Here is a 14,644-nt window from a genome sequence, read left to right on the forward strand (position 1 = left end):
CTCCAAATCCTCCATCACCATGTTGGCAATCACAGCCAATACCGGGGAACCCATAGCGGTGCCATAAACCTGCTTGTAATATACCTCATTAAATACAAAGTAGGCGGAAGAGAGGCAGGTAGAAAGCATGTCACAGACGTCCATCGGGCTTAAAGCTCCCGCAGTCTCTTTCCATCGATCATCTTCCATCAAACGCCGGTTTGCCACCTCAATCGCCAGGGTTATGGGCACGTTGGTAAATAAACACAACATCAAACGAAACCATGGTCTCGTGTGCTGCGATGGTGAGCTGCTTCACTCTTTCAGCAAATGCTGTGCTATTGTGTACGGTTCGCTCTGTTGTCCCCACCAAATGCTTCAAAATGTTTGCCAAAAACTTGGATAGAGCATATGACGGACCATTAATACAGGAAACGATTAACCGTAGCGGAAATCCCTCTTTGTGCACTTTCGGTAGCCCGTATGCCCTGGGAGCCACGCCCTTACTGCTGTACAAACGTTTGTACACCGCAGCTGATAGTCTACCAGTCGCTTTTAATCTGGCAAGCATTGAGTTTAACCTTCGTTCCTCCTTCTTCGTTGGATCTGCGGTTAACCGTTCATAAGTACTTTGGTCCGCCAACATATCCTGCATTTTGTTCGTGTATACAAGACGATCCATGAGCACCGTTGCCCGTCCTTTGTCCGCTGGTAAGAACACCACGTCATCCATGTTGCGTAACTCTCGTAAAGCTTGTTGTTCTTTTGGGTCCAAATTGAAATTGTTGCGTGAAGATTGCGGAGGGCGAAGTAAAACAGCAGCCACACGTGATCTGATTTCGTTCTTGGTGGTGTTATCAAGATTCATCATCGCAGATTCCACCTGTGATACAATGGTGTCTTTCGGAACAAATCGGGGAGTGATGGCAAAATTAAGGCCCTTCTGCAATAAGCTGGTTTGTGCCTCCGAGAGCTGCGTACTCGATCGGTTAAGCACCCACCGGTTCCGAAGAATGTTCATGTCAACGACGGGAGTCATGCGATGTGTGGTTTCATCAACCAATGCTGTGAACTTTCGTTGATGTCGTTTCCCCACCGATGTCCGAGTGTGCTCCGCAAAAGTGTGAGCTCCCCATTGTACTCGATCCCATAACTCGCCAATCACAAAAAAAAAAAAAATTTTTTTTTGCTTTCATATATTTACAGTTTTGATTTAATTTACAATTTAATTGTTTACAAGTTTAACTTTTAATTAAATGTATTTATTGTTCCTGATTTTCTAAACACTTGAGTTATAATCCAGCATTGCTTACAGGATTCTTTTAAGCTGTTAATATACGGTTGATTTTTGAATTTGGTCAATAACGTCTCCGTTCACTAGAGCGGTGTGATACGGTTTCATTGGCTGTCCAGCTTTGCCCACCCCACTTTGCATATAAGGGGATGTTGAGATGATTTTATCACTCTTGAGGAAGATTAACGGAGGCGTGTGGCTTCACGTTGTTAATCGAAACGTTGAGTCATTGTTTGTTCAATTAAAGGTTGGAGATCTTACTATGGAGTTATATATATATATATATATATATATATATATATATATATATATATATATATATATATATATATATATATATATATATATGTATGTATGTATATATATATATATATATATATATATATGTATGTATGTATATATATATATATATATATATACACAGTCAAATGAAAAAGTAAGTACACCCACCCCATGTATAGTTTTGACTTTTTCAACATATTTCAACATACATCTATTTGATCTTCATTTCAACAATATTGCTAGATAAAGGTGATATAATATAACAAATATCATGAAACATTTACATTTTGTAGTCCATTGTATAATTTAAATAAACATAAATGCAAATTTCGCATGTGGAAAAAGTAAGTACACCCTTGGTTCGGGCACACAGATGCGGCTCCCGCACGCTCCCCCTCAGTGCCCAGAGAGCACGGTCCATGGGTGGGGAAGGAAGACAAAGCAGCAGCGTTAGCGAGGGGTAAGGTCACAAGGGTACACATCAACACAGGTAATGTAGAGCAAGGTGCGCACGAAGAGCGGGCGGAGAAAGCTCGTCCCTAACATACGCCACCCCCCCCCCCTCCCCTATCACCTACTCTACCCTTGCCCTTGCCCTTACCCCATATTTACAAAACTACACATTTACAAATTCGTCTCTACAGTCTCGTCTTCCCCATATCTCCCCTAATCCAAATTCGTACCAATCCCTCTGAAACCAAATTTGCCATCACCAATTCATCATCAATCCCTCTTAAGGATGAAGAGATGGAACAACAAGCACAATGTCTCACCCACGTCATGATGCGTCTCACATTTCCAAAACATTTGCACAAAAACAACAAAACAGCCATGGCATGGTGTGGAGTTACGTCATCACCTCAGGTGAGTGAGTGGATGTCGATGGTGTGAGGAGATTCTTAATCCTAACTACTTCCTAAATGACATTAACACACTTTACACTACCCGGGGTCTTTCCCTGCCCAACCATTGGCCATCTTACTCTATGCGGTTCTAAAAACCAAACTCCCATTGACCATCTGTGGGGCTCACCAATTTGGGGTCTCACTCCCCCGATTCAACTCCCTGTGCCTTCGCACAATTTCTGGGCTGAGTCGTGTGGCTCCCCTCAGCGGTCTACCTACCTGTGCGCCTCCGCCACTGAAGTTGCCACCCGAGCTTACCTGCTCCTCACTAACCTATCTAACTGGGCCCTCCCTGGCACTTACCCCCTCGGTGCCCTCTCTGGCACTGGGCTACCCGGGTCCGTCCTCCGGATCCTCGGGTCCCATCCACAACAACTCTAACTGGCTCCCAGAGCCTACCTGCGGCCTCACCTGGCCGACGGAATAACAGTGGCGGAGCGCTCAACCAACCATATCTCTAACAGGCCACACGCCCAGCCATTTCCATGCCACCAATGCACCCATCCAAACAACATTCTTCCACACGCACCACGGATGCCAATATCCAACCACAATTTACCTATACCCTCTACCTAACTCGTAAACTACCCTCCCCGGGTATTCGTGATGGGGGTCCATCCTCCCCATCCACTCCCTTCGCACCAACCACTCCACTCCACGTTTTCCACCACACTCACTCCACACCATCCATTCCATACTCCATGTATTCCATACCAGCTATTCCACACAACCATTCTCCATACACCTGTTCTTCACTTGCACACCTGTGCTCACACACCTGGTGCTTCCTGCACCCTCCTTCCTCCCAGGCTTCTTCATTCATTCAATACAATGCACAATCACAATTATTCACTCATACACTGCTCCATACACTTTCACGCTCAATACAACTCACAATCACCTCACACCTTTCACAATACGCTGCTCAATACACTTTCCATTCTCCAAACCATTGCCTCAGGCACCCAAATTCTCCCACGCTCATACACACATCTTCACCGAGCAATGCTCCTCAATTCCTCATTTGCTCAACATGCTCACTCGCAAAAACTTCCATACCAATTCCTCATTCAATAAACCACAAACACACTGCATCATCTGATCTACCTGGTGCCCTTCTGAAACTCGCGCTTCCCAGTTGCCCCTTATACTATTGCGCTCCCTCGTCGTTATAATCCACTAATCTGCTACGTCCCCTACTACAGGTATCATGTCGCTACTTAACCCTACAGTTACCTATGGTCATTTCTCTAGATCCCTAATCCATTATCCAAACCCTCCCTCGGCGAGCTTACACTGCCAAACCCCATAACAAGTGCTCATGTGCCCGGGGTGGATGTGAGGGATGGCAGAGTTGCCATTCCTCTACATCACCATCGACAATCAAATTTTGCCCATCACGCCAATCAAATTTGCCAATCACGCCAATCAAATTTGCCAATCACGCCAATCATCTTCGCCAATCATGTCAATCATCTTCGCCAATCATCAAATTCACTACCCCAATTTCGAATCCAAAACACTATCATCTTCACAGTCCATTAAACTTGAGCCTCGGTGCGTCGTTACATCATGAAAACTCGGCTTCGCAAAGCCGAGCAATGAATTCGGGTGGTTTGGTCGCCTGCAGGTTGAGTCCGTCCGGCATTCGGTTCAGGGGAGGAGGTTTGGTTGGGCCGAGGTTTAAAGCGCCATCCCTACGCAGGGCCTCTCGCTCCCAAGCGTGATGGGCCAACCTTGCCCGGGTGGAACGCCCCCACCACAAGGGGGCACCGTTCCGATCCCTCCTACCTGTCCTCAAACCGGGCCGGTCGCTTTGCCCGGACTCGACCGTGCGGGGCGGGGCCAGGCCCGGATCGTGCACGACGCTCCGAAGAGGAGCGACGCAGCACCGACCCCCGCAACAAACAAAGCGCACCGCGCACCGAGTGCTCGCGTCGGCTATCCGTCGCCCTAAACGCTGCCCCGGGCCCTCGTCGATGCCTTATTGCCTTACTCGCATGCTCACACGCATACGCGACCCCTTTCACACTCACCAAGCCCGGCGTCTCAGCGCCTCTCATGCATTCCACACACTCCGTCCATTCCACCACTGCACTCCCTGTTACACACCACCCCTCTCGCGCACCTTCTTGCGCACACTCTCCTGTTACATCCTCTGTAACACTCACCATCACGCGCTCCGATGTGCCCTCCCGCACCCGCGCCACCACCAACTCACTCTCCGTGTCACACTCCGTACACTCTGACGTGCATTCTCGCTCGCACTCGGTATCACTCCCACACTTTGTAACACACTCACTCCTCGACGCACACTCTTTTCTTACACGCGCGCCATTTCCTCTCACACAGCGCCCAACGGACCTACCACAAACGCCCGCGGTACGCAGGGATCCCAAGCGCGTTAAAATTATTTTTGCGCCAAACACTTTTCCGAAAAAAACTTTCGCACCATACACAGCCCGTCTCACCTTTGGGATCCTCCTCTCCACGCGCACCTGCAAATCTTTATAAGGATTAGCAAGTACGGCATCAGGATGTGAACTTAGACTTTGTACATTATCCATCACTTCCTTCAATTCCTGGGCTACCTCCGTCGTCTTTTCAATTTCAACTCCAACTGCTTTTTCTTCATTCACCTCGACGACCGCTGGCTTTATTAAAATTCCCTCTTCCACCTCAGCTGTCGCGGCTTCCCCACACCCTGGGTTGCGATTTCTACCCCCGTCCAGTTACCCGCGCTTTGCTCCAACTCGTTCAACCGGTGTTTCTCAACCCGCTTTACCCCGTCGCGTACCCCCGCGACCTCTTCACTCAACCTGCGGTCAACCCTCCTCTCAACCTCCTTTACCTCATATGGGGCCTTGTCCCTCGCCAACCCCTCATTCACTTATTTGGCTTGGCCATTTATGCCCTCCAATTTGCTTCCTAGCCTCCCTAATTTGGTTTTCCAATCATTTCTCAATTCCCCGATTTGGCTTCCCAATCGCTCCCCCATTCTGTTTTCCAATCCTTCAATTTGGTTTCCCATGTCAATTCTCGATTGCTCATTATCGGCCCTCATCTCTGCCCTTGATTTGTCCCCCTCTACCCTAATGTCTTCACTCGCCTTGAGCATAAGGGCCCTCATTTGCTCCCAGAATAGGCCCCAGTCCAACGGTGCCACGGGCGTGGCTGCCGCAGCCACGCGTGAGGCGCCATTTTGTGCGCCTGAAACCTCGTGCGCGAGGCCACCATCTTGTGCGCCTGAAATCTCCGCTACCACATCATTGCTCTCCTCCTCCAATTCCTCCCTGAGGTCCTGGGTTACCTCCAAACCCTCTTCTAGCTCCCCTGCCGGCATCCGGTTGCCTTGATCATCCATGGCACGATATTAATTTGGATGTTAAATAAAAAATTTCGGCCGCTCGTAATTCTGACCAAATTTTTTTGGATGTTTAAAAAAAAAAAATTGGTTCGGGCCTCAAATCCCACTCCTGACACCAATTGTTACGGAATCGGACGACGGCACTCCCCTTACCGAGGGGGGTTTAATCCCCTCGTGGTTAAGCCGACAAAAACCCCGGTCGTCAGCCTCTTCGCGCGTCTTTCTTTTGTTCAGCTGGATCACACCTTTCTTTGTTCGCAGCTGGATCACGCATCTCCTGTCCTCCTGAAAAGGCTTGCGCGCACCTTATATTGTGCGTCGTGCGATGAAGCCGCCAACTCCGATGCCACGCCTACCGGTTTTTCTCACCTCAGCGCTGGTTGGCTGGCGAGGGCTCTTTTGCTCCACCTTGGGTGACGAGGTGGGCCACGCCCGTGATCCCACGGCTCCTCCCCTCCTGTTGGCCTCGTGTGCAATGGAGTCTTGGGATGAAGATGATGCCAATAACAACCACCCAATGCAACGGTGGCGAACGCCGCCGTACTGGCGCTTTGGAGGCCACGGCGATATTGTAGGGGATCCTATCTTATTTGATTTGATGCAACGTAGAGTCAATTATTGGACACACAGCCTTATCTGATACACATAATAAGGATAAAACTATGGAGAGATCCTATGGTTCACTACGTGGTGCGATGGACTAACTAGGGGATGACCTTTGATCTTACCAATTGATGGAGGTATTTACAAAGAATTATTATTTACAGAGGGTGATATTTACAACAATTACACCAAGTGCAGGGTTTCCCAAATCCGTTTTTATATATATATATATATATATATATATATATATATATATATATATATATATATATATATATATATATATATATATATATATATATATATATATACAGTATATATATATATATATATATATATATATATATATATATATATAATAATCTATTTCCCTGCTTTTTGCCTCTCTTCAAACTTGCAAGTAATTGTACAGGGTGTCTCAAAATAGATGGAACCCATTAACATGATAATAATTTATTACTCAGACAAGAAACTCCAAAAAACATTACATTTCCTGGAAGCTGATATAACAATTAAAAAACTGAAGGTTTGAGGTCTCTAGCTCAAAGGATACATTTATTAGAGCACATGTTCCAAATGACCGCCTTTGCGCCTTAGACACACTTGAAGCCGACAAGCGAAGTTGTCAATCACCCTGACACACTCTTCCTTCCTGATGGCACGAATCTTCTGGGTAATGGCCACTTTCAGTTCAGAAATGGATTGAGGACGATTCTCATACACGTGGTCCTTCAAGAACCCACAGAGATAAAAATCTGGGGGGTTCAGATCGGGTGAATGTGGAGACCACTCGGGTTCGCGGCGCCTGCTGATCAGCCGATCAGGGAATCGGTGGTCCAGCCACTCCATCGTGATGTTGGCTGTATGTGGAGTTGCCCAATCTTGTTGGAACCATTGCACATCTCGATTCATGCCACGACGTCTCCCAAGTCCCCTCCAGAACTTGTTGAGCACCACAATGTAACGCTCCTTTGTGACAGTGACTGCCTCCTCGTCTGCGTCTTCAAACCAAAACGGTCCGATTATGCCATGTTTTGAGATGGCCACCCAGGCCGTGCATTTCACAGAGTGCAAGGGCCTCTGAAGCACCTCGTCTGGGGCTTGTGTGCCCCCAGAACACATTGTTCTTGCTATTGACATGCCCACAGAGCAAGAAGTGTGCTTCGCCGCTGAACCAAACATCAAGAAAGTCAGGATCCTCTTCGATCTTGTTCTCGAACCACCGGCACATCACAACACGTTTTGCCATGTCAGCTGGTGTGAGTTTATGCTTGATCTGGATCTTGTATGGGTACAGCTGAAGATCCTTGATCAAGATTCTTTGCACTGACGCACGTGAAAGACCTAGCTCTTGGCTACGTCTTCGGATGGACTTTTTCGGGCTCCTTCCGACAGAATGTCTCACCGCATTCACATTGTCAGGAGATCTTGCAGTCAGCTTCCTGCCAGAACTGGGTGTTTCTGCCTTCTTGTTGAGGTTGTTTACTGATCCAGTGGCTTGAAATTTGTGTGCCCAACGATAAATTTGGTTTTTCTGGGGATAGTTGTTGAAGTTGAACTTTCTGCATTTTTTCCAAATAAGTAGTGACGCAAAATATTTTTTCCTCCTTTGTCCAAGGCATTTTGATTGATAATATTATTAGTTGTTATGGTCTCCTCTCTTCAAATCTGAAAAAAAAGAAGAACATTAATATTGGCAGAATTATTAGCAGTGACATGGGTTCCATGTATTTTGAGACACCCTGTACAATGTACCTGGGTGATACAAAGAATAAGCATGAGGATATTCATTTTTTAAATAATAATATTAAGTGGACAGATTTGAATTTGTGCCACGTGTTTAGACACGTTCATAAAGCCATGACTGATTATATCTATCCAGGCATCGCCCACTTTTAGTTATAACTTGTGATAACGTCTCCAAACTCATTCCTAAAAAACTGATGTCAACTAAGCTGGTTTCCACCCTGCTCAAGGATCTCCGTCTCGAAACACACGATATGTTAGGTATTTCAACAATTGTGCCTTCCTCTCTAATCGGTTCAACAAAAAGCGGTTTCAATGTGACACTGTATGTCATACTAACCGCAGCACACCATCGGGTGTATAATATTGCAAAGCCAAATTGTTGGTGCTGTTCAAATGTACGGTGAACAGCACAATCAGAGGTAGCACTCAAACAGGCTAAAGAACGCCTTCAGCCTTACTTGGTCTTAAAATGGTGTGGCTATAATTGTTGTCATGTCCACAATTCGGGTTTCAGAAGGTGGAACGGAGTCCTCCCAGGACTCGAAGTATCCACCACCGTTTCAGAGAAGGATTGCGATTCATTGGCTAAGTTGTGAAGTTGCTGTTGTTCGCAGAGTTTTGTTCCGAGGGCTCTTTTAAGGATCGTCACAGAGTCCCAGACAGACTCCTACTGTAGTTCGCTCGTGATCATGTGTGTGCTTGTGTGTGACCTCATGAAATCCCAACTCCACTAAGTGGATTACAATTCAGAAAGTTGCAATGACTTAATACGATTAAACTCGAATGGAATTTGCTTCCATATTTTCAGCAAAGGAAAGTGAGCAAAACCTCTGGTTTGAAGCACTCTCCACAGTCAACATCACTCCTGATCTAAATGTGGACTCTTTATTTTGTCTTTAGGTTATCTTCGGAGCAACAGGTTCGACGACAATGTCCATTCAGCCCGAGGAAAGACGACAGTACTGCCATTGGCCGTGCCAGTGTCCCGAAAAGCCTCCCGACTGTTCTCCAGGAATCAGCCTCGTGAAGGACGGCTGCGGCTGTTGCAGGACGTGTGCTCGGCAGGCCGGGAACACCTGCACAGAGGCCGACACGTGCGACCCGCACAGAGGCCTATACTGTGACTACTCTGGGGACAGGCCAAAGTACGAGGTCGGCATCTGCACATGTGAGGAGGTGTTTGGCAGTGCCGAAAGCTCCCTTTTATACAGACCATACAAAAACTCCTCTGCTATCTCTCACAGAACAACTTAAGCAATTGAAATGGAAGTGTAGATAGTAAAATGGACATTCCTTGAATATGAGTGACCTGGGGATAGTTTGTCACATTTGTTTTGTACTTAAATGGTTGTGCAAGGCCAGGGTCACATACTATAAACTATCCCAAGGACACATAATCAGAGAATGCATACTGCACCATATTTTTTTTTGTGACCCTGTACTAAGGCTCATGGTGCAGTTTGTACAAAGACATGAACAGACATGAGTGTACATTTCCATTTTCCATGAATTATAAAGACAACAGTAGACAATTGACAAAACATGTAGTGATATGGGATTTGCCAGGGGGTTCATATGGGAACACCAACAGGTAGCTCTTCCCCCAGCACATGAAGCTACCCGCAGCCATGTGCTACATTCAAAAGAGGAAGGCTGTGAAATAACAGCGAGACAGGGGCGAAATAAGTCTGGTTCCCAAATTGCCACTGCCCATAAATTATTTCGCCGACATTCCACATCAAACGAATGGCCCTAGTATAATCTGCATTTTATTTTCTGTGAGGGAGAGATGGAATGGTGGAAGAATCTCTTGATTCAATATTTTCTGCAAAGCACATTCTTTCGTATCTCACATTTGCCAATTACAGCAAACGCTCTCCACTCCAAACCACTGGAATCTAGGAAAATTTGGATTGGATCTGAAACACAGTGTGTTTTGCTAATATTTTCACAATGGTTCATTTGGTCTCTTTACATCCTCCTCCATTCCCACCCTCAGCCTCCTAATTTTCCAGTCTTTATCCCTTACTTGCCTTTCCGCAAGGCTTTGCAAGTTTCGTCCATACTACGGAGCACTGTTCGTCCAATAATCCCCCTCTCCCTCATCCGCATCCAAACAGCTGTCAAAACGCACTTTCCAGATGTCCGGCCACATTTAATCCCATGACTGCATTAGGAGATCAACTTACTCTTGCATGTTTCAATTTGGAAGAAGTGCTTCATCCAATAAATCGGTTTCCATACGTGTATATCCTCAGATTTTCGATCGGAGGGAAGTGGGAGAAGTTTCCAGAATGTTTTGTGTTTTTAAGGGCGGCATTCCGAAAGTTCCGCAATCCCACTTGTAACTTTTGAAGGTCTAGGACTCTAGGTGAAGGTAAAATTGCACACATATCGTCTCATTATTTACCAAGGGTAGTAAATATTAATGCCTCACACTATATTGGTTTTGTTCCAGGAGTCAAAAAATAATGGCAACTGGACTGGACTTTTGGCCCTATCTTTGCTGATGTCTTGGCAGGCATCAGCAAAGATGTCAAAATAATTGTTATCTTAACGGTGGTACAGAAGAAAAAAGTTCAAGAAAAACAGCAATAACTACAACAGCATGCAGTAGAGCTCATACCTCCACACCAGACTGACCAGTTTATGTTTTGTGGCCCACTGATAGGCCTGATCTGGATCTTCCCCAAAATTGAATCAATTCATACATGTCATACACCAAACATGTCCACCAAGTTTTGTCATAATCTGTCCAGGACGTTTTGAAATGTCGTGCTACATATTGTTTTTGGCTCTATCTCTCAATGGTGAAGTTTCGCTTGAAAAATTAAAAACGTTCTCATATTCTTGATCCGAATCGGGATCGTCACCAAAATCCAATCAATTCTTTCTTGTCACACAACCAACACGTCCACCAAGTTTTGTCATAATCCGTCCATGACGTTTTTAAATGCCGTGCTGCATATTGTTTTTGGCTCTATCTCTCAATGGTGAAGTTTTGCTTGAATTTTTTTTTTTAATTCCCATATTCTTGATCCGAATCAGGATCTTCACCAAAATCTAAACAATTCTGTCTTGTCACACAACGAACACATCCATAAAGTTTTGTCATAATCGATCCATGACGTTTTGAAATATCATGCTACATGTCATTTTTGGCCCTATCGCTCAATGTTGAAGATTCGCTTGAAAAATTAAAAACATTCTCATATTCTTGATCCAAATCCAGATCTTCACCAAAATCGAATCAATTCGTCCTCGTCACACAACCAACAGATCCATCAAGTTTTGTCATAATCCGTCCATGACGTTTTGAAATATCATGCTACATGTCATTTTTGGCCCTATCGCTCAATGTTGAAGATTCGCTTGAAAAATTAAAAACATTCTCATATTCTTGATCCGAATCCGGATCTTCAAGAATTACAAACTAGGAACCTAAAGAAGGCCCTAGACGAAGCAGATATAGACCAAAGATCAGATGGAGAGATTAAATTGAAAAATATCAACTAGGGTAGTCTTAAATTCTATTTAATTGAACAGAATGGACCATATTGAGAGAGGCCTTCATCCTGGAGTGGAATTCCAATAAGTAGGCTCCTCTTAAGTCAAGATGTCAGAGACATTAAGCTGACAGTTTCAATAGCAGTTGCACGGGGATTAAATATCGCATTGGTTTATGGCTTTCATCACATTATATTCATCCTTCAAAATGCCACACTCCATAGCATCAGTACTACCAAAGTAGTTCTTTCTACTACATTAAATGCGATGAAAGCAGATGGATCAAACCATATAAAGTAAAAGGATTAGAGGATGAGCATATGAAACACGTGATAGATCAGACACTCCTTTGCATAAGTTGTTGAACGCTACATTAGAATATCCTTCATGTTTGCACTTAAATGTAAACACATCACCCTTGAGGACATCTTATTCTCAACGTACCATGGTGGAAAGCTCTTCTGTAAAGTATTTGTACTAATAGAGATAGTTTCACATCTGGTTATCCAAGGATGTGAGCGGGTGCAGCTGGGATTAGAGCACGCCAATGACACATTCTCCGGATAACACCAGCGCCAAACAGCTGATGCTGACAATGTGAAACAGCTGTTGTTGGATGGACCCTCTGCAAATCCGAATGGCACACTGTGGTTCTCCAACGTCAGGTGGTGCACGAGAGGCACTTCCTGGTGGCTTGTTGGTGAGCGTAACGAGATGAATTTTGTAGCAAAAATGGCAAAGGTCTTCTTACGTAAGATAGAAGAGTGCGCCATTGACCCAAAGTATTTGTACACAGCTTAATGGAGCAATGCTTTCAACTGTATGCGGGGACTCCTGCATCTCCTTGTACATTACTGGAAGTGGTACAAACCAAGGCCTTGGTTTTCATCATTATTTCCTGCACTCTCCCTCTGCACGCATTTTACGAATCTCCGTCGTTTGATTTCTCACATCAGGTCTTGCACTCCACCCCAGACCTCAACAGGGAAACACCTGATAAACTGTACGAAAGATCTGCTCATCTCAACACTTTTGCCTCCTCTTGTTTCTCAACGTTTATTGTCAATCCCACTTTCAGTTAGGTCAACTCACCAGATTATCCATCAATTATATATTCATGTCTCTCTAATCTACTCTAAGCTCCAGGCCTGCTTTGTCTCTTTCACTCCACATTCATGAATGTTATTATCATAAGGCTGATGACCTGGATGAGCTACTCATCAGACAGTATCCACACACCATCATTTACCTACAACCTCCGAACTCATCGCTGTAAATCAAATAGAGTACATCTTGGAAATGTATCAGGTGGCATGATGGTAGATGGACAATTTCAACAAGGTGTGGTGATAGCATGCCCCCATGTCCCATGTGATTTTGACATTCCTCACCGTACATGTGATTTTGGCTAAACGGTCCTGATCTTCCATTCCCTTTTACTTTGCAGACAAAGTCGGTGTAGGTTGTTTGCTGAATGGCGTGCGCTACCGGCATGGACAGACCTTCTCCCCAAACTGCAAATACTCGTGTACATGCATCGACGGGACCTTTGGCTGCGTACCACTTTGCACACACAAAGGAAAGCCTTCGGTGCGTCTTCGGTGTCAGAAACCACGACGGGTAAAGTGGCCGGGAAAGTGTTGCGAGCAGTGGATTTGCCTCGACAGCAAGAAGTTCAAGAAGTCCGTATCAAGCATCCTGTCAACGGCAGGTGAGAAGCAGATGCTGCCGCAGGTATCTCTGTGCGTATCATGGTTAGGGATGGATGATGAAGAGAAACCAAAAAACATGAATCATGTTTGGAATGTATAGTTATTACAGGCAGGGGCTAACTGGCGCTACCCGGGTCTGGGGGTGAGGATTCCCGGCGCTGCCCGGCTGGGTGAGTCCTATATCTCAGCAGTGGTTTCAGGACATGTTGGATATTGAAAAGCTATGGAGTTATTGGCCTCATGGCGGATATATTTTGCCTGTGGCAGTACTGCCTAAACCAGAACCCAATATACACTTTATAGTGGCCTTTGGTGAGCCTGGTGTTGGCATAGCGGTTAGGGTTCCAGCTTGGGATCCTAGGATCCTGGGTTAGAATCCCGGTCGATCGCTCAATTAACACCAGGGGGGTTCTCAGCCTGTCATCCTTCCGAGGTCGGCAAATTGAGGACCAGTTCACTGGTAATTCCCTGTGTGTCGCAAGAGGAGACCAAAAGGGTTGGCAGCAGGAAGGGCATCCGGCCGTAAAACATTGTTCAAAAAGGGGACCACGGTGCCCGAAAAAGGTCAACCCTGCTCTGCGGGGAAAAATGGCCTCTAAAGGTGGTTCAGTGGCCTTTGGTGGCCTCAAAACAGACGTCACGGTCAGCATGTGGTAGCTTAAAACCTTGCACAGATTCTGAAATACATACACCCACAATTTGCGACCTCTAGGTGCTATGACTCAGCTGTGAAAGAATAATGTACAAACACAATGTGTGTGTGTATATATATATATATATATATACCAGCAGTGCGAATCAATTGCATCTTACATTGGCTTACTGCATGAACTTCATCCTCATCTCAACCACGAGGGAGAAACATTTTCGAATTGTTCATTCTGTGAGTTATTCTTCCTCCCTCGTGAATGAGGAAACATACATTTGACCTTTGTAAACAGTTAATATTTTATTACCTCTGCCATGAAAGGTGGACGGAGGTTACGTTTTCATTCGTTTATTTGTCTGTCTCAGCAGGATATCTCAAAAAAGTTATGGATGAATTCTGTCGAAACTTGGCGGACGGGTTAGGTGTGTGACACGGACAAATCGATTATATTTTGGTGAAGATCCGGATACTATAATTATTTAAGTGATTTTTCACCATTGAGTGATTGGACCAAAAGCGATATATAGCATGATATCTCAAAAAAGTTGTGGATGAGTTATGACAAAACTTGGTGGATGAGTTGGGTAGATAACAAGG

The 14,644-nt window shown here is 45.2% G+C and overlaps 1 protein-coding gene across 1 annotated transcript in view; it reads left to right on the plus strand.

Moving 5' to 3' along the window:
- LOC137414437 (CCN family member 4-like) overlaps positions 1-14,644 on the plus strand; it is a 46,110-nt gene that overhangs the window by 18,719 nt on the left and 12,747 nt on the right. The window contains exons 2-3 of the mRNA XM_068099972.2: positions 9,080-9,347; positions 13,134-13,397. Coding sequence (XP_067956073.2) covers positions 9,080-9,347; positions 13,134-13,397 — 532 coding nt within the window. The remainder of the gene's footprint in view (positions 1-9,079; positions 9,348-13,133; positions 13,398-14,644) is intronic.

The sequence above is a fragment of the Myxine glutinosa genome, chromosome 3, assembly GCF_964187855.1.
Source record: "Myxine glutinosa chromosome 3, kmMyxGlut1.1, whole genome shotgun sequence".
In the NCBI taxonomy this organism is placed as follows: Eukaryota; Metazoa; Chordata; class Myxini; order Myxiniformes; family Myxinidae; genus Myxine; species Myxine glutinosa.